Source organism: Chelonoidis abingdonii, chromosome 20 (assembly GCF_003597395.2).
Source record: "Chelonoidis abingdonii isolate Lonesome George chromosome 20, CheloAbing_2.0, whole genome shotgun sequence".
NCBI classification, from domain to species: domain Eukaryota; kingdom Metazoa; phylum Chordata; order Testudines; family Testudinidae; genus Chelonoidis; species Chelonoidis abingdonii.
In genome coordinates this window covers 18,198,722-18,220,648 of record NC_133788.1, presented here as the reverse complement: position 1 = coordinate 18,220,648, position 21,927 = coordinate 18,198,722, and the positions used below count along the sequence as shown (strand labels likewise).

Here is a 21,927-nt window from a genome sequence, read left to right as displayed (position 1 = left end):
ATTGCTATAGATAATGTACGTCAAACTGCTGCTGCTGATCCCCTTAAACCATCTATTTGTTATGAAGACTATATGCAAATGCTATACTTAGTACAGTAAACACTCAACCTTTTTATAATTATACACTGAACAGGGACAACTTTATTTCGGTTTTCCACTTACTCTCCTGATTCAATTTAAAATAACTTTCAGGACAGTACAAAAATTTTGGGAAACAGTTGTCTTTACATTTCTCCCCAGGGACTTGGGGTCTATTCCAGTCTCATACTGAATGGGTCAGGAGTAATACCAATTAAGTGATTAGAATTATTCCTGATATAGATGGCTATAAAACTGATGTAAGAAAGATAAGACTCAGACCCTTAATCCATTCTGCTCTTATTTTATTAGGTAGATGATCAGCATGCAGATTCTGCTTTGCTATTTAGTAGCAGTGCTTGTACAGTACATAAAATTTTAATTATTCTGGTTTTTTTTTCAGAATAATTTCAGATTTAACAAATTAGTAATTTGATGACAGACAGTGTGCTGCTTCTCCTAGAGCAGGAGGCATGGTCCCTGCCCCGAAGATCTTGCAAACCAAGTTATGCATAAACCAAATGATAGTATGATGTTCAAAAGTCAAATTGGTAATGCTACGTTCCCCGTTATTCCCTCCACAGATTTAATTCTTTAATGAGTCACGGGTTTTCTTGTTTGGGGGGAGGAAAGAGGGAGAGAAAACAAGAGTGCCTGTACCAAGGATAATGTGCAACATGGAAGAAGGGACCAATGGAGAGTGGTTAGGAAGGAAGCTTAGAGAGAGTAAAAAGTGAGAGGGGGAGTAAGAGGAAATGAAAGCAGAGATGTAGGCAGGAGCAGGTTTTGTATCTGTGGGAACACACCAGTTCTATAAAAAGGAAAAAGTGGGAAAGTATAAGACTTTGAAACTATTATTATTGGCAGTTAAAGTTTTTTTTTCCCCAAAACCATGAAAGAGTGGTTCACATATGTATATGCACACAAATGACTACAAAGGAAACAAAAAAGAAACAACATAACAGAAGTATGGAAGAAGTGATTCACATATGATAACAACCCAATTCAGTCACCTCGTGCTACTTTTTGAGCATGCCAGCACATCAGCTCTAGTGCCAAACAAAGAGGCCCAACAGTAAAAAACAGTTAAGGAGGCCAAACCCACTTAACTGAGATTCTGCTCTAAGATACAGCAGATCTACAAAAGCATACGTAGTTTGCCAGGGATGCTGAAGAGGTGGTAAAACTTAAGGCACGGATTTTCAAAGACGCTTAAGGGAATTAGGTGCGCAAATCCTACTGAAACTCTTTTGTAACAGGGTACATAACTCCATTAGGCTTTCTTGAAAATCCCAGCCCAAGTTCCTTATGGCTATGCTGCTTTTCTTCTTCAATATGTTGTATAAGCATTCACTTCTTAGTCCTCCACATCTATGGAAGGGAGGCAGGTATTATTCCCATTTTACTGATAGGGGAAACTAAACCAAAAGGAAAGCTAAGCCCATTGCTCAAAGGTAGAGTCAGTGGCAGAGCCAACATTAGAACTCAGATGTTACCAACTCCCACAGCACTACAAAATGTCCTCCTCTCCTACTTTAAGCAGGACAAAGACAGGGGGAAAATTTTTAAATCTTAATACATGCATTTTCAGCATCACAATGTTTAGATAAATACGTCTCACTGTACAGTTCACATATATGGCAGGTCACATATTCCTCAACTAATTTGGTGGTAGGGAAAAAAAAACAAAAAATGTCATGGCAGACTATAAAATGTTCTCTCACCACCCTGCAGATTTTGCCATGCCACTACAAATTACAATTTAGTCATATTGTTTAGTCAAATCCTGGTCTTATTTTATTTGAAAATTAAGTTTCTCTAAAAATTGGCAAAAAAAAAAAACATATTGCAGCACAAGGTTCAGATTCAATGCCAATATTTTTAAAGTATCACATCACTATAAAATAAAATCTTTAGCTCTCATGGCTGTTTTTATCCTTACGATCTCAACATGCTTTACAAAGCAAGATGTGGTACAAGGTGAAGGATTTTGTTTACAGAACAGTCAAATCCTAGGTGCTTCTTGGGTTTGTTTGTAAGGGGAACCTCAGTTTAAAACTTATCTATTAGAATAAATAGTGATCCATTCCCAGCTTCTGGCAAACAGAGGCTAGGGACACTTTAGAGCAGGGGTCGGCAACCTTTCAGAAGTGGTGTGCCGAGTCTTCATTTATTCACTCTAATTTAAGGTTCCGCATGCCAGTAATACATTTTAACGTTTTTAGAAGGTCTCATTCTATAAGTCTATAATATATAACTAAACTATTGTTGTATGTAAAGTAAATAAGGTTTTTAAAATGTTTAAGAAGCTTCATTTAAAATGAAATTAAAATCCAGAGCCCCTGGACTGGTGGCCAGGACCTGGGCAGTGTGAGTGCCACTGAAAATCAGCTTGTGTGCCGCCTTCAGCACCTGTGCCATAGGTTGCCTACCCCTGCTTTAGAACATGGTTTTGCATCCCTGCCCATCCTGGCTAATAGCCACCTATCCTCCATGAATTATCTAGTTCTTTTTTTTGAACCCTGTTATAGTCTTGGCCTTCACAACATCCTCCGGCAAGAAGTTCCACAGGTTGACCATGTGTTGTGTGAAGAAATACTTCCTTTTGTTTATTTTAAACCTGCTGCCTATTCATTTCATTTGGTGACCTCTAGTTCTTGTATTATGACAAGGAGTAAATAATACTTCCTTATTTACTTTCTTCACACTGGTCATGGTTTTACAGACCTCTATCATATCCCCCCTTAGTCATCTCTTTTTCAATCTAAAAAGTCCAAGTCTTATTAATCTCTCCTCATATGGAAGCTATTCCATACCCCTAAATCATTTCTCTGAACCTTTTCTAATTCTGATATATCTTTTTTGAGATGGGGCAACCAGAATCTAAGATGTGGGCGTACCACGGATTCAGATAGAGGCAGAATGATATTTTCTGTTTTATTATCTATCCCTTTTCCTAATGATTCCCAACATTCTGTTTGCTTTTTTGACTGCCACAGCACATCTCTGCCGATTCAGTCCTCATCTCCTTGCAGAGACTGCCAACAAAGAAGGCTAAGGTTTTCTGACTTGGACACCTGTCCTGCTAGGAATTGGACTAGGACAGACCACCACATAAGCCATACAGTCACAGAATGGCTAACAACTTTCTCCCCACCAACCTGGGCTAGTTGTGAACTGGCAACCAGAAGGTGAAAGGCTACACATCCCATTACCAATCCCCTGAGCAGCTCAGTCTCCCAACACTGACAGAATATAAATAGACTTTAATTTCTTCAAAAAGCACCTGCAGAGGAACAGGCTTGTGGCTGCCATTTTGGATTTGCTCCAGCTAAGTAGTGAGTCCCTGTGGCAGCTTTCAAGCTCTTAAAGGTTTTCTTTCCCATTCCAAAAGCAAAGAACATTTCCAAACAGGCTTTAAGAATTGAAAATGAAGCTTTAAAAGCAGCCTCAGGTACTCTTTCTATAGAGAGGGTGAATCCAAAATGACGGCCGCAAGCTGGTGTGGTGGGACTTTGCAGCTTCCACAGTCCAAGGAGTCAAGGCACAGGTTGGTTGTATTTTTAAAGCTTCAGATCTCTGTGCAAGATTGCAAGCAAAGAATCCATCAAACTTGAGTTCAATTCCCTCTGGCTCCTTTCTCCTGATATGAGAACAGATTGAGGGAAGGGAGTGAAACCATTCCCTCTTCCCTTACACATTTCGGGCCACTACTTTGTAAGTATGGCAGATCAGGGATCAATCTGGACCACTGCTTAATTTTTGATGACAGACTTCTGTTGTTTAGGGCATACCAGTTTGAACCCATAACAAAAAAAAAGGTTTGCTTATACTGTAAGGAAGATAATATTTTCCAACCATAGAAAATAGGTTTCATACAGTCAAAAAATGTCAAACATACACCAAACCAAAGGAATGAAAAAATAAATTAGAAATTTGACACTTAAAAATGCAAATTGTTAGGATATAATAACAGCACTGTCACACAAATAGATAGAGAAGATATTAGGTAAGATATCAGAAATCTACCTTTTGGTTTTGAATATCGTTTTGAACAACAAGATTGTATGAAAACCTAAGTTATTATTGATATCCTTATGAACTGCTCTTTGACATGATCCAGTTCAAGAGGAACACTACCAAACAAGATATTTGAAAGTGGGGGGACAGGGAAGCAGCCAGAATGTTAGTGTTTAAATTCAAATGTATAGTTGTAATTAAAAAACAAAAAAAATCTCTGTAGTAATAACAACCCAATTACTTTTGCATTAGGCAAAAGCATGAAAACAGAAAGTGACATTGCTAGAAACTGACTGCTCAACTTTTCTTGAGCAAGTGCACAAAGAAGAAGAAGAAAAAATCAGTGTTAATGATGAAAAGTAAAATCAGATTTGTAAAATTCTTTGTTTTAATAAACCAAACCATTATTAGTAACATGGGGCATGTTTGCACTGCACACTTCAGGCAGTGGTGTACAGAGTACATGTAGCTGCACATCACAGCAAAAAGCAGGCTGTGCTCACACTGTGGTGTGTAACTACACACAGCAGCGAAAGGCTCTGGCAGGGGAAGACAGTGGGGACCTTCTGGAACGCTTCTTTGCTGCTTCCCCCCACTAGAGCCTTTCCCCTCTGCCAGAGTCCTTCACTGCAACAAGGAAAAGCTCCGGCAGCTCCCTGCAGCAGGGAAAGGCTCCAAATACTAGAGAGGCAGCAGGACGCTACACTACTAAAAACAGGAGCGTAGATAGAGAGGCACTGCTTGGATGTGTAGAGAACCATGTAGAGTCCAGGGATGTCTCTATTCTACTTACATAAGCAATGCCTCACCTTCTACACTGGCTATTTATAACCAGGCTCGGGAGCATGCAGTGTGTGTATTGTATATGCCACTGTAAGGCGCATGCAATGCAGACGTAGCCACAGGCCATTTGTTTCTTAAAATGAGACTGCCTACCCTCCCCCAGCATCAGACGTATCCCTTTGAACAAACAGACCCTTTTCCTAGGCACATTAACAGCTCAACATAAGAACCTGTTAGGATGTGTGATATAAATATAAATGCACTATATACAATAGCTGTTTGCAACAGCCACTTGGAGTGAGGCTACCCTTTTCATCCTCCCCTATTTGGTATAAACTTTCTGTATGCCTATATGTGTGTGCTCCCTTTGCCTAGAGAACAGAACAATGGAGATGTCTAAAAACAGTATAAAACTCTTCCCTGTAGATTGAATGAAATGTTAAAATTGCAACCACCATGGAAAACAGAGGACAATAAATAAAATACAAAGAGTAGTTGAGCAGCTTGCTAATGCATTTAATCACAGATGCATCAAAACTGCCATTATAAATGTAACATGTTTTGAGAGGGTTTAACATCCTCAGGCTGCAGATTACACACGTTTGTAATTTGGGACAGTGTTTCTTCACCCCTGCCCTCAACACCCACAAAAAGAAAAGAAGGAGGTGCATGGGGAACCGTCAGGATAGGGGCAGAACGATCCTTTATAGCTTTATAGGTCCACAGAATGCCGCTCCAAGACCTTGTTTCACTGCTCAAACAGGTGTGCTTTTTACCTTGGTGTAACTAACATGTGCAAGCTATCCTGAGGTAAAAACACAGTGAAGATCAAGCACTTCAGTTTTACTGCAAGGTAAACTCACCGCAGCCAACTAGTGGAAGGCTTGCATTGCAGTAAAACCAAAGTGCTTTGGGATAGCTCATGTGTGTTAGTTACTCCAAGGTTAAAAAGGGCCATTTTTTTTTAGCAGTGAAGACAAAGACAAAGACAAAGCCTACTGATGCTACCACCACATCTGCCAAAGAGTTTGCTGCAGAGAGGTGTGATGTTTTCCTTTCCTTCCTCTCTCAAAGTGCTGAGTACATTATAAATCACACAGCTTTTCAACACAATTGGCTGTGTAAGTTATGTGTGTTAAAACAAAACCACTACTCTTTTAAACCCTTACATAACTCAAAACAGCTGTAGTATGAAAAGAAAAAAAAACCTAGAAGAATGATTAGCCCCGTCCCTATCCCTATGCACACCTCCAAGTCTTCTGATGCTTTTAAAGGTTACATATCTTGGTCAGTCTCACATTTTTCTAAGTGCCTACTGCGAGCCTGCACCAGGGTCTCGATCTTCAGTCCCAAGATCCTCTGGTCAGAAGAAACTGGGAAAAAAGAACTTCATTGGTCATTAGCTTCCTACCTCATAAGTCACTGACACTTTTACCAGCATTAACTAAACTGGGGAAGGAAGGGAGAATGGATCTGGTTTTCCCAGCCACCACTATTCAGTCTTTTTGGAGAAGTGAAGAAGGGAAAAGAATTCTCTCTCACATACACACATCTACTGTAAATGCAGTAACTAGTTTTAACCTAATAAATATTAAGATTCTTAATAGCTGGTAAATATTGGTCCATCATTTTTACATTACGACAGTGAAACAAAGGAGAAGTCAGAGGATAGCATAACCATCCTTAACTTGCCCAACTATGACCAGTATTCCAAGGGCTCTGATCAGTGAATGTAATCTACCATGTAAGCTGCCATACCAATATAAGTTTGAAGTAGCAGCATTGTACAACTTTTACAACATTATTTAAACATGTTATGTTTACTATTATGCAGTTCCCTTTGAACAGTCAATAAAATTCCCAAATTTATTAAAATTAAAGCCTAATAACTCTGTTCTAACTGAATAGGGAAAACTAAATTAATGTCACTTTCTACTTCTGAAACCTCCTGTGTACAATGAAAAAAGTTATCACCCACAAAAGCAGCCAAAATGCATTTCTGTGAATAGGAATAAACTATCTAAAACAGATTCTTGTAAACCACATTAAGCAGAAACCAATTCCAACTGCTTTCTGGTTCTGACATTGTATTTGAAACACAAGACTGGGGGCAAAGGGAAAACAAATTCCAAACACAACACAAAACCACATTGCACAATTACTTGAATGGGAACTTGCAGTCATTACTTTAGTATAATCCCAGATTTCTTCCCACTTCGAAAGGCATATTTTAAAAACACTTTTAACCTTTCCACCCTCCATTTCAAAACAAAGATCAAAGAAAACCAGTTTGGATGGATACCTTCTGCATCTTATGCAATACAGATTTAGACATTACACCTCAGAACTCCAGCCGTTACTTCAGCACCCAGCAGTCCAAACATTATTTCAGTCCTTTGAAGCCGATCAAATGGTATCTTCCATTTGCAAGTAACACTTCTGTAGTCAAAGATCTTACTCCAAGGAAATGTTAATGTAAAACCACTCAGACTGCAGAGACATACATACACTCCTGGAGGCAGACTACAAAGGTGTTTAGAAGTCAATGTAACACCATTATGGAAAGCGTCAGCTTAGTAGCTGTCATAAACACTTCATAATCACTCAGACACAAACTGGACTGCCTGCAGCACATTATTTTATTATGTGCTGAATAGGGGTCCAACTGAAGGAGGAAAGAAAGCACAATGCTACAGATGATAGCCTCAGTGTACAGCTTTTCACTTAAACGTTGGGACTGTTGCTTCTTAAAAGAGAAAGGGCTTCTAAATAAAATCGTATCAATTTCTCTTTTCAGATTTCTTGAGCTAGCATGCTAAAAGTAGCAGCATGGACATTGCAGCACAGGTTAGCTGCCCAAGTACAAGCCAGCCTGACCCGGAGGTCCTTACTAGGGTGGCTGGCCTGCGACATTGCCCTCACTACAAAGTCTACACTGTTATTTTTAGCATGCTACCTGAAGCTGAGCTAACATGTGTCTGCCTATCCACTCTGGGAGGCACACCTCCAACTGCAGCGTAGCCAGACCCTAAGAGGATGTAGAAAGGATACGTATATAGAACATATGCTATTGCCAAGTGAATGACATAATTTTGTATATAAAGTCACTTTGTCACACAACTGCCCGTTCTTCTTGTACATGGACCCTAAAGAGCACTAGGAAGAGGGTAGGCAAGCGTAGGTTATGCTATGTCCATTCTTCTTAGAAGTCTCATATATAAATCCCCAAACCACAGAATATCAAAGTTTAGAAAAATATATATAACTGGGAACTCAAACTAGGGATAACATGAATGCCAAGGAAAACATTCCAACATTATACTGTTAAACACATATAAGGGGGCAATATTGTTCATATAATCTGCAGCTACACATTCCCTGGCTGTGGTCTTATCAGATCTCACAAGCTATTTGAATAGCTTTGGTTGGCCTAAAGGCTTCAAAGGAAAACCCCAGGAGCTGCAGAAAGTAGGCATGGTCATTCAGTAGCTGGAAATCTTTCCCCCCTCCACCACCATGCCAGAAAAGACTTAATTTCAATCAAGAATACATACCACTGACACCAACCCAGTTATGGAAGTAACATAATCATATAATTAATCAAATTGCTGCTCAACCAAATCCCTTTGTATAAACAAGCACCCTTCTCACCCCACAGCATATAAATCTTATTGACCAAAGCGACAAAGGACTGATCCCAAAGAAACCACACCGGACTTCTCCTTTGTAATATATTTAATCAGTGTCCCGAAATTTATGATGGGCCACTCCAGCACCACAAAACACAGATTAATTAGTCAGGAAAGGTTTGCATCTGTGTTCTGATTTTGGAGATCTAAAAACTTCCAGGTGGCACTACTCTCCCTCATAAATGAAGCATACAAATAGCAAAAAATAATTTTTCCACATTTGCTCCAAAAATATTTTCCTCTTTCCTAGTGGCCTCAAATGCTGATGCTGCTGGAGAGCGGATACTATGAAGTACTGCAAACCTCCTGATATTTATCCCAGCTACAAACAGCTCACATTGCCAAGACACGTATATCAAATAGCACCTACAGATAACCCATCTCGAACTCATCATGAATCTCCTCCAAAGAATCACTTTCCTGAGGCTGCAAAGCAATGAATGTCACTTTATTTCAGAGACTAGATTCATACATGGTCACAACACAGTTTGCCATTTTAGAGCATGTTACTTTGACATCTCATGTCCTGCTCCAAGCTGAGAATTCTCAAAGAGGTGCACCAAGTTCCTAACTGTCAGGGTAGCTAAACACTGGAATAAATTGCCTCTGGAGGTTCTGGAATCTCCATCTCTGGAGATATTTAAGAGTAGGTTAGATAAATGTCTATCAGGGATGGTCTAGACAGTATTTGGTCCTGCCATGAGGGCAGGAGACTGGATTGGATGACCTCTCGAGGTCCCTTCCAGTCCTAGAGTCTATGAATCTGTAACTCTTCAGAACACCCCCCTATTTCTTTTTAAACTGCCTCAGCTTGTGTATCAACTTGAACACATTCTCAAGCTCAGAAATTACTTTCTGAAAGCTGGTGAAGGGCTTCGTTATGCAAAAATAAAGCATAACGATAGGGATTTGTTATTTCATANAAAAAAAAAAAAAAAAAAAAAAAAGATTTCCTCCCCACACAAGGAAGAAAATGGAGTCCTCCAAGACATTCCTATGCCATCCCTCTTGCCCTCCCCTTACACATAAGACCCCACCTCATAACAATCTTCCCCTTGGTTATGAGTATAGATGGATTTCTTCAGAGACACTCATTTCTTCAGCTACAGAGGGTCACCTGAGAAGTATACAAGGCACTCTCCCACCTCATGCCCAGGGAAAGAATCTATTATATAAACAGAGAAATGATCCCTTGCCAGATCAAGACCCAAACTCTAATCTTTTCTACTGTAAATTAGCCCAGACAAGTCCAATGTCACACAACCAGGTGTGTGCCTCTATACACCTTTCAGTAAACACTTACCTGTTCAAATAAATTCATTAGAGAAAGTTCAAAGAAGTTATGTTATAGAAAAATCTTTAACTTAGATCAGTGTCTTTATCTCTATGTATTCTAACTTATTTGTTCAGAATCCTGTTAGGATCGCTGGTACTACTGAAGCTGTACTATACTTTTTAGCTCAATATCTTAGTGACACCTAATGTTTGTTCCCTGTAATACACATGACGAATAAAGCACAGTGGTTTTTTAAAAGGGTTGAATATTCACTTTTTGTATAAGAATATTTTCAAGTTTTAAAAGTTTTAATTGTATAAAAAAAAATTATTTTGCGTGCTAAATACTTATAGTATATATTGTAACTTCCTTACTCAAGAAGTAAACAACCAATTTGGTTTTTCTACAAGCATATACTTCTTTTTAAAAAGTTTAAAGACAAAAATACAGCAGCATCCAAATGTTCCATTCTGCTCCATTAAAAATAAAGTCCTGAATGTGACAAACAACTGTAGTTCCTCAGGAAAATCTAAGAAAATATACAAATTCCCAAATTCCACATGAAGTACAGTAGGGTACATTAGGGCCTCTTATTTTACATCACCACCCACCAAACTGCGGGCTCTTAACTTTCTAAAAAAGGTTTTCTTCCTCCTCTTTAGCAGGAAAGACATAAATTGCGAGAAAAATTCCAGTTCTGTCTCCCCCTGTAAAACCAAATTGTTAGTCCTTAACACAGCTCCCTAGCTGGTGTGCAAAAGTACTTTCAAAGAGAATATGAAATTCCATTTCATTTCCTAAAATGTAGCCTGCTGCATAAAAACTACTCTCTTTCTCACCCAGGGAGGGATGAAAAGGAGAAATATTTTCCAGAAAGGCTCTGTATTCTACAAAGATGAGAAATTTCATCCAATATGCTCACTGGGTTTATTTTGAAGTATAAAGTGTTGGACACACTAGATTTTATGAGTTAAGAATTTTATCACATACCATACTAAACTTTATTCTAAGTTCAAGAAATTTGGGGGAAATTTCCCAAATTAAGTCCATGTGCTCAAACCATTCTGAAACACAAATTGCATGGTATGTATGACAGAATAAAATTAAATCCACATGCACATATAGACTTTAATAAAATTAAAATTGCAAATCATGTACATGACAGACACACATTGTGATTGTAAAATGCTATTAATATTGTCATGCTTGCATTCCTGGGAAACGTAAATCCTTTTCATAATTTTTCATATAACAGTTGAATTTACCCTTCCTCCTTAGGGTGGACGTCTTTCCCCTATATTTATATGATATTAACTTCTCTGTAACATTACACCCTGCTCCAAATCAAAAAGTTACCTTTACAGCAAGTATCCGAATAAAAAAACCCTCAGATTTAAAGTTAGGTAGTTTTATTTAAGAGTGTGAGTTACATCAAATATTAATCTTACATTAAACCATTTTACATGTACAACATATGCTGTAGCCTTCTACTTTTAAGGTAATATAGTTTGTTAAAAAAAATTAGATATAGCATAAAATCAGCATCTCAGGGAGGCCTGTTTTCTGAAGACAGAGTTATTATGTACTTACAGGTATGCTCCAGATCTGTATTCCATCACTGTACCCAATCATGAGCAGCAAAGGTGGTTCATTGCCAGTGCTATGTATCTCATGAAACTCCATATTCCTTGATGTATCTAAATTGGATTTAAATAACAAAACAAACATTAAGTTAGGACAAATTATGTTTAATGTCTGGTATACTGGATACAGTTTTCAAAATCCATATTCATATTATAATTAAAGGCAAAGCAACGTGCTTTTTAATTTAACTCGTATAACTGAAAAAATAGTGAAAAAATGTTCCTTTAGACGCAAGGAATAAGATCTGTAATTAGAGTTTTATTTGAGAGGGTACAAATACCAGTTTAGAGGGAGTGATGACGGGAAACTTCCTACACAACATAAGAAAGGAGGCTATGACAAGGTGACTCAGAGGTCTTTGTCATTCCTACCTTCTGTGATTATTAGCACATGATCAAGTTATTTTTCTATAAGCACCATGAAATTCTAGAAAAGCACCTCTTCACATTTCACAGTTACTACTCTGAAGCCAAGTTTACAAAATACATACAATCTACACCGCTCTGCTATGCAAGAGATTTAGCAACAGAAATTATTAGCGCATTTAGACAGAAAGATTGAGTACACAGAGAAAATAGAGGGATCAGTGATTTCTTCTTCAGTACTTCTTCTATTTAGGAAAAGAGAAGTCTATTTACTGAGTAAATATAATCATCCATAAGCTACATTACTGCCAGTTCACGTAATGCTATCATATTGACAAATCAGAGGAAAACCACAGAGGAGCAAAAATAATAATTATAACAAAGATGACACTTATGTAGCACTTTGATGATCAAAGCTTTTTACACATATTATCTAATGCTCACAACACTCCTCTGAAAAAGGTAATTTACATACAAATATGAAGGTGCTATAGGAAATATATCAAGACAGACTAAAATAACCAAATGTTTCTATATCTTGGCTAAGGCCGCTCTACCCTAAAGTTAGCAAGAAGCATGACGTTCTAAAAGCACGTAAACTTCAGGCAGGGAGAAGAACTCTTCAGGATGGTACAAGATTATTACCAAGACTAACAAGATTAAACTGAACTAAGGAAATTTAGGATGAATATGAAAAGTAAAGGTTTGATTGGATATGTCTGATTTTCTGTCATACTGTGGCAAGTGAAGGGAAGTGGCGAAAGCCCCAGTGGCTGGGACATTTACAAATGCACAGCAAGGAAAAAGAAACCTACTAGGTAACAACCATGCACTGGCCTTGCGCATGAGGCAGTGAAATACACAAGCTTATCTAACAGGTCTTTTCTATCTCTAACATCCATAAATTTGTGAACTAGGAATCTTTGTGCCATTCCAACAGCTACAAGTAGTAAAACTTGCCCTACCTACTACCAGGACATGAAGATTCCCTATTATGTCATACTATCATGTCACATCTGGGATCAGAATGAGCCTTTACCACAGGAGTGAGGAGGAGGACACTGAGGATGAAGTTGAAGCAAACATCCGGAGGAGTTTCCGAAAGCATTTGGAGAGCTACAGCCTATGACTTGTAGGGTAGGCTTACAGCTCCATGGTTAGTAAAAGCAAATTGATGTACATTGTTAACACCTCCATATGTCAGAGGAAGATGTTCAGTTCATTCAAGCAAGTGGTCATATGGCCCTCATTCACCTCATACCGAAGTCCCACCACCTACCACATAGGTTCTAACCTTCCTTGTTTGAGAAAGGTTATTGGGAAGATGGAGGCAAAACAGCTCAAGTCTTATCTGAAGAGCTAACTTTCTTCACACCTTTCAATATGGCTATGGGCCTAAGTAAGGCATAAAGACTGCAATGCTTGTTTCCTGTTAATGATGGTCAAAGTCTGTTGTCCATGCTGATTCAACAGCCTCCAATAGGGGCAAACAAGTCCTGCTTAAGTATATATTCTGTTCTTGAGCTACTGTTTTTCCTCAATGATATCAAAGAGGATGCAGTCAGGTTACTGCTCATTTACCTTGACAGCTCTCTATTGCTAGGTAACACAAAAGTCTATTATGACACTGCACCCATTCAATATGTGTGCATGAAGCCACTGGGAGAGATGATTAGGTGATTCAGGCTACAAACCTACGAATACACGGATTACACTTAGCCCTATGTTTTGTTTTCAGCTGATCTGGATAGTGAGAGGGCCAAGTGGCTTTGCTCTGGAATTTGCTTACTTCACTAATCCTACCACACCACATTTCGCTCACCTTCACATTTCAAGAAATTTGCTGAGCAAAGGCCTATCTATTCACTCAGGATTTTACACAATAACAATTCATTCCTGGTTAGTAAGGAGGAGTAAAGGAGTTCTGTTTGAGCCAACTCTTGTCTATACTGTAATTTTTTAATTTTGCTAGTTTAAAATTATTGTATATGGGCCCAAAAGATACAGAAATAGAACTGAAAAAAAGGAGATAAAACCATACCATTTAAGTCTGCATTTTCAAATCTGACCCAGACTATTTTTTCTTTTTCTTCTGTTGGTGGAGTTCCACTGTAGGCCTACACAAAAAAAGAGAAAGCTTGAAAGAAAATAAACAGAAGTATAATATCTTTATTTTTTGCTCTCTGTATACAGCACATTGGGTAATGCAAGAAAAACAAGAATTGTTGCATATATCTTACACCCTCCATATTTCTGGGAGGTTTTGAGAGGAGTGGTTCCCTGGTCAACACTTTTCATCTTAAATATAATTCAACTAGTGTAGCAACACTTATTAAAGTAAAAGTGGCAAGACACAAACAACCACAGACCTTCCGGGTACAGGGAATAAAAGCCAACTGGCTCCTAAGAAACATAAACCTTGTATTAAATTGGACAAAACAAAAAAGACAGTTGTTTCTATAATCCTGGATTTTTGTCAATTTAAACTATTTTGAAATAGAATAAAAAGATCTTTAGAGAGAGGTATATTTATTCTTTTAATTCCTTTTTGACTCACTTAAACACTTTATAAGCAAGGCTAAAAAAATAGAAACCTTTCTTTCCTATGAAGCTCATTCCTACTGCGACATTTTAATTATATACCTATGATTTTAATATAGCCAAAATATTTACGTTTGAAAGAGAATGCACTGTAACTCAATCAAAGTAGATCCATACTTCAGTTAAATATATTCTACAGATGCCCCTAAAGAGATGAGGTACAAAGAGAAATTGGAATGAAGCTTCTTGATGGTTCTAGACAACCTAAGTTTTACAGTTCTCAGGAGAAATGGCAGTAATCGGAATATGAGTTACAGAGGAAATACTATTGTTTCCAACTGAATTATTGCAAGATACTGTGCAGTATTTTGCATTAAATATGAAAAGAACTTGTATAATCACTGTGTGCATGCTGGACAAGCAACAATATGTACTCAAAATGTAAATAAAATATTAGTGTTGGTATTATTTTTCAAAACAAAGCATGTTCCATGCCTACAAGGCAAATTGACTTGTAAAATATAACTAAGAGTGCATCTGTTTAACTATGGAGAAAAAATACCTGAGTATAAGAACTGGTTAAAACACAACAATTCTTTCAATAAACGTTTGACTATCCTTACTTTTACACTATAGCTTGAATCACAACATGAAAAAATGCATTTGGCAAATTACTAATAGTCAGAATCGTCAGTAGGAAACTTTTCCTAATAGGAGTCAGGGTGTGCCAATTTCTTTTTAAAAAAGAAATTTCTAGCTTGCATAACTAACTATTATTATTATTATTATTATTAACTGATTCCAGCTATGAATCAATGCAATGTTGCAGACCTGAGTGTACAGGTAAACAGTTACAGTTCCTCTACTACTGTCCACAGCTTTCCCAAATACCAGGAGCATGAAATTAATCCCACTCTTATCAGTTTCAGCCTGCTACTTAGAACCCTGTGGGCAGCAGTGAAGTGACCACAGCCATATCAATTCATTCTGCAATTACTTGGGAAAGCTAGAAACAACAGAGCACAAAAGGACCAGGGCTATTCTTAGGGGAGAATGACCCAAGATATGGAGCCGGGGGGTGGGGGAAAGCAGAATGACAGATTCATGTGTTCCTCCCCGTCACAGCAGGCTGGAAAAGGGGTAAATTAGCAAATCTCCTCCAGTCAGCAGCAACCTGAAGGTTCTGAGGCAAGTGGAAAAAAGAAGAGAGGAAAAGGAAAAAAAAAAAACAAAAAAAACCAACACACCTCTCCTCCTTTCCAGCAACTGTTAAACTTGCAAAACAAGCAGGTGTGTATCAAACTTTTCTGATGCCTACTAGCCAGACATTGACACAAAAACACACGAGTTCCTAAGCATGATCCAGAAATACCAGCTTGGTAGGAGTCCCAGCAATTAGGAGGGCTGGGCTTCCCACAAAAGTGTTGTCTATCCACCTCACAAGTAGGCCTCTGCCTTTCATTGCTACCACTGCCACATCTTTAAGTAGGCAGCAAATTTAACCCTCTCTCACTAGTACATACATGATACATTTTTCATGCCTTGTTTTTAAATACTTTGGGCAAGACTTTGAACTGACTAGTGATTTTGGGTGTCCAATAGGAAACACCTCAAAGGTACCCGATTTTCAGACAGCATGCACTTTCTGAAAGTCAGGGCCTTTTAAGGTGTCAAAGATAGGGGACCAAAAAAAATTTTTGAAGCACTCAAAATTACCTGTAAAAGCAGCGGAGAATCCTGTGGCACCTTATAGACTAACAGACGTTTTGGAGCATGAGCTTTCGTGGGTGAATACCCACTTCGTCAGACGCAGCACGAAAGCTCACGCTCCAAAACGTCTGTTAGTCTATAAGGTGCCACAAGATTCTCCACTGCTTTTACAGATCCAGACTAACACGGCTACCCCTCTGATACTCAAAATTACCTGTCAGTCACTTTCAAAAAATTTGGTATTTGTTCTTTGCATAAATTGGACCAAAATATCACTATGTAGCTGCAACTTACTTATATGTATTACTAGCACTGTGAAGAGAGTGAGGTTTTTTTAGTCCCTTACCTGTGGCACAACATCTTGAAGAAACGTAACAACACTTTCCATATATGACTGTTCCCTGGAAAAGAAGAGTCCTTAATTAGTGAGTCTAAATACAGACATAAATATATTAACTATTACATATCACTGGGGAAAATAAGGCAGACTATGTCTTGGTTTAGATTATCTACAAAAGAATGACTGGTAATTCATTGGCTGATAACTGCACAGAAAATTACATTTGCCTTGACCGGTGGGGAAACCTCCAATTCCAGTTTGCATGGTTTCTTTACAAATCTGTGGGGTTAAATTTTGGTTTTTACACTGCACACCTACCGAATTGCATTTAAAATTATTTCACTTAGAAAAATCTGGTGCTACCCCTTAACAGTATGTAATTCAAGGTATAATAGAACCTCAGAATTACAAACACTTCGGGAATGGAGGTTGTTCAAAGCTCAGAAATGTTCGTAACTTTGAACAAAAGGTTATGGTTGTGCTTACAAAAGTTTCCAATCGAATATTGACCTAATACAGCTTTGAAATTTTACTCTGCAGAAGAAAAATGCTGCTTTTAATCATCGTAATTTAAATGAAACAAGCACAGAAACAGTTTCCTTACCTTGTCAAATCTTTATTTTAAAATCTCCCCTTTATTTTAGTAGTTTTATGTTTAATATAGTACTTTATTTTACAGTATTTGCCTTTGGGGAGTAGTTGGGGGGGTCTCTGATGCCTGGTTGCATACTTCCAGTTCCAAATGAGGCATGTGGTTAACCGGTCAGTTCGTAACTCTGCCATTCGTTACTCTGAGGTTCTACTGTACTCTACAATACCCATAAAGTCTGGAAAATTTAGCACCCTATTACTTGATAAACTGCCTATCTCACACTGGTCAGAAAGTAAGGGCATTGAAGTCTGCAAAGGATTAAGAAGTCTCTGCCTGTCACATGTCACAGCAAAGTGTAAAAGGACGAGAAAGTTCGATCAAAGGAGAAGGCTGTGTCCTCTTCCCTCCTGGCTGGTTAAAACAAGCAAAGCCTTTGGGAATTATTCTTCGGTGTTTTTCATTTGCTTTTTGTTTTGTGACTGATTTGTGGACAATAAAACAAGCCCTGAAGAAAGGGCATTAAAAGACTAATAGCTGAAACATTATTTCTCTTCCTGGGCTGGGGAAACTAACCGCCAGCTTACATATGCTAGGCACTACCATGAAGTTAAGAGATGCTAGAAATTTCTACTATCTGTTCCCAAGATAAAGCTGGCTAAGATTAGTGGCAAGGCATTTTCAGTAGAGGTCTTAGGCTGTGGAACTCACTCCTCTTAGTAATTCATTATCAGCTGCAATTTAGAGTGCTGTGGGGTATACTGCAAGGCACATTTGTTCTGATAGACTTTAACTAAGGTTTTTATTAAAGTATTTTACATAAGAGAGAGGTGAGTGTCTCAGATATGCTATGTAGCTGCTGAACAACAAAATACGTAGACTGATCTGTATAATGCTAGTCACCTAACTTGGCAATGGACATGTGCAGCTGCTCATATCATTTTTAAAAAGTTAGTGGTGATTCTAAATTTTATTCAGCTAACTCTCTGCATCCAACAACTTTGACATACTTCAGATTGAATATGTAGCAAAATAATCATCAATCTGTTTTAACACAAGGACTTAAGCGCGTTAAGTCTAGAATTACCAGTAGCAGCAAATACAACTTGTTGCCACTACTGCCCTTGCTGCTGGAACAAAGAAATCCAGATTCCTGCTACCAAAAGGCTCAGCCACTTTTCTTCTATATAGAACTGTGTAAAAATCTTGTCCACATAAAATGTTGGTAACATTCAGTACTTGGAAGGCTTTGTTCTCTCCAGTCATGACAGCACTAAGGAAAGAGATGTAAGTTTCTGCATATACTTTTATAACAGGTCAGTCCTACAGCTCCAGGGACATCAGTTCTAAAGGTAGCACGTTGCCTGCCCTGTGAAATGAAGGAAAATCTGAAAAATTGTTCTTGAAGATCAAGAAACGGTTTATTCTGGACCAAAACTGACAAAAGTGGATAAAAAGATTACTGAGTTAAAGAGAGTTTATCCTACAGGTTAGAGCACAGCACTTTAAGACAAGACTCCTGCTTTCTATTCCTGATTGACTCATTGTGTAATCTTGGCCAGGTCATGATCTCTGTCCCTCTATAATCTTGTCTATGTTACAGGATAATTAAAACCTAATTCACGTTTATGTATACTAGCCTTAACAAAAGGGTGGTAATGTCTTCATTTCATAAATGTGTGCTGATGTTTTCCAAAGTATATCTTTAATGAGTAAACCAAGCAGGCATCCTTTGGGAATGTTTTGTTCGATGTATGCACGCTAAACCTCTCTTGGAAAGAAATTAGGCAGTGGTTAGCAGACAGAATGCTGAAGGCTAAGAACTTCTGAGAGAATTTCTTCTTTGATGTTTTTTTTTAAATAAGTACAACTATGAAACTTCTAATTAGTTTTTAGCAGGGTAATTGATAAATCAATAGTTGAAGTAGTTCTCAAGCTAGTTTCCCTTTTGTATATGCTTCTCTTGTTTTTGTGGGTTGTGAATATGTTCTGCCATTTGTTTGATAACCTATTAATTCAAAATGAGGGCAGGAGGTTCAAGTTTGTAGCATGCTACCCATACCTGAGATATGGAGGTTGGGAAAACATAACCTGGAACATAATCACCACACAAAAAGCACATAAACAAATATTTTTATAGAGCTTTTCTTTTTTAATTACTGTTTTTCCAGAGCACAAGCTCACTCCACAGAACAGATTACTACAAACAAACAGAACTGCATTTGGCAAATTGCAAGATTTCTTCCACAGGCGTCTCCTCCCTTATATGAAAGCTTAGGTTGCAAAGACCCAGTTGTTTATGCAATTCACTGAGTTACAAGAACAGCTGCATTTTATTTGCTCCTGCTAAAAATTAAGTGAATCCTGAAATCTAAATAGACAGTCATCCCCATCATTATCATTGTACATATTTTGTCAGCTTTTATAAGTAAAGTACAAGGTGCAATACCATAGCAAAATAACTAGTCAGCAGCATAACGCCACCACTGAGAAAATTTCACTCTTTGTGCTATAAAAGAATTTATGACAGGCAAAGCCAGGACTACATAAGTTTTCTGGTTACACTAATTGAGGATGTTCACCATTCAATCATTGACATGTGAAGGTAACTTAGGGGAGACCTGGAAAGGTAGGAAAGTCTGTTATGCACTGTGTTTTGGAGGACATGTGTAACTACATTTTTATTTTTTTAAACCTTCACTGTACTTGTCTTTTCTGTTCTCCTGAGCGAGCAGCACACTGAAGTCCACAACAACCCCACTTACTGAGACAGTGCAGATAACAGGATCTTTGTACCTTTTAATATAAGAATGGAACAAAGAGAGACAGCAGTGGGAGGGAAATCAACAATTCCCACTAAGCACAAGTTGGTTATGTCTCAGTTGGATCTAGGGTTGAGTCTGTTTAGCAAGCAAAATATGTTTTGCAATCTTTTCTTGTTTATTTATAAAGCGTTCAATCATCTACCCTGTAACTTGTAAGGTTGGTGAACATTTTGACCTACCAATCTCAAATGCATCCCTTTCAAACAGAATGCCTGCTGTGTATAACCTTGTAAATCTGGAAAGAGGCATGTATTTACTGGAAAATACTGAGCACAACAAAACTGTGCTGTTTAGGACAGGAAGTTGCTGTTGATTTTGAGAGGACCACATTAGTGCCATGTACTTGTTGTACAGGAATATTCTAGGGATTTCAAACAAAGATAACTGGACATCTTCTAAAACATGCTTACGTGACTGCCTGTGGGCGAACCACAACTCCCCCTGTACATCGGCTAGGGCGGCGAGGAGATTCTGTTGCCATCGTTGCTCTGTAGATACCTATGGGCAGTAGATTTTTTTAAAATAATCATTTATAGGGAAATGTTTATTTATGTTAGTCAATTTCTCTAGCTAGGATGATTATAAGCTCTTCAAGAGAAGGGACCATTCCCTCAGATACATCTAAATCACTATACTCACCTCTGGCACTGTTTAAATAAATCTCTGCTTGTTTAATATCCCAATCTACTCCACAGAAAAAAAAGGGAAAACAAAATCTTGCATGATAAAATGAGTTTTATTTCAATAAACTATGTATTATGTAAACTGCACATACGCATCAACATCTTAGGAAAATATAATAACAACAAATTTTATAAATATACTAACTGCAGTACACCAGGTCAAGAGCAGCATTTAATCATGAGATACTGACCAGAAAGAATACACAGATACATTATAGAAACATAAGACTTTTAATCACAATGAATATGCTCTTGGGAAACAAAACATTCAGTAAGTAGTCACAATGGATAGGGTTAAAACCAATGCATAAGATTTCACACAAAAAAAAGCATTCTGCTTTTAGTTGTTCAGAACAATTCAGAACAGTTCTCTTATATAGAAAAACCAAAACAGTTTTACCCACAGGGCAAAAGGCATTGACTGGACACCAGTAACTATGACAGGTCCTAACCATGCCCCTCAACAGCTTCTATCATCCAATTAGCAATTAAGCAACAACAAAACAACAGTTGAATCCGGTCACTGCAACCACATTACCTAAGATAGTAGTCATTAGTTAGTGTTGCATGTGTGCATGATACTTTGTACAGAAAATAAAGACTGGAGATGAATGAAACCCTGACACCACTAACTTCAATGAGGCCAGGATTTGATCCATGTTCCAAGCATTTTACAGTCTAAGAGACATGTAGGGGAGTTGTTCCGAGCCCGGTGGTACAGCTGTACCAGTTAGTGCCTACTGTCATTCAGCCATGAGCACTGCTACCTGCAACAGAACTCCGGCTCTTGTGCCACCAGAGTCCCAGGGTGGAAGAGAGCCTGAAGTGCATGGCTATTGGGAATCACTAGTTCAGTACTGAGAAACCCCACTGGCAATTCTTGAGCTGGGAGATTGAGTCTGACCAGCCTCCCACGCTTGTGATCCCCAAAACTGCAACCCACATACCACAGCTCACCAGACCAGTCCAATTTATTTTACTCCTCCTTACTCAGGCACCTTCAGTCTCTCCCCTCACCTTAGCCCTCCCTTCCTTCACCCCTGCACATCCCTCTATCACATCCCTTCTGCCTCCCCTGCCCCATCCCCAGACCCTTCCCCTTACTCTCCCAACACCCATCACCCCCTACCTCCCCTCCCTTCTATTTCTTTCCCTATCCCCACCCTCTCTCCCATCCCCCTTCCTGCCATGCTCCATCACCCAACATCCTCCTTTCCCAGCCTCTCTCCTTCCTTCCCTGTTACCACCCTAGCTGTTCCCCTTCCTCCCTACTCCCATCTGCCCTTCCCAGACCCATCTCCTTCCTCCCTCCCCCACCCCCCTCTCACACTTCTACCCCTTCCTCTCCTGCCCCCACCCCAACCCTTCCTCCCCTGCCCCTGCC

General features: G+C 38.6%; 1 protein-coding gene across 11 annotated transcripts in view; it reads right to left on the bottom strand.

The window, feature by feature from the left end:
• BCAS3 (BCAS3 microtubule associated cell migration factor) overlaps window positions 1-21,927 on the bottom strand; it is a 497,109-nt gene that overhangs the window by 472,439 nt on the left and 2,743 nt on the right. For all 11 annotated transcript variants that reach the window (XR_012657329.1, XR_012657330.1, XM_032779316.2 and 8 more), the window contains exons 2-5: window positions 20,271-20,358; window positions 16,453-16,507; window positions 13,897-13,972; window positions 11,437-11,543 (exon numbers count right to left, since the gene is read on the bottom strand). Coding sequence is in view for 9 of the 11 variants with exons in the window: in XM_032779316.2 (XP_032635207.1) it covers window positions 11,437-11,543; window positions 13,897-13,972; window positions 16,453-16,507; window positions 20,271-20,341 (309 nt within the window). In the remaining 2 variants the exon portion in view is untranslated. The remainder of the gene's footprint in view (window positions 1-11,436; window positions 11,544-13,896; window positions 13,973-16,452; window positions 16,508-20,270; window positions 20,359-21,927) is intronic.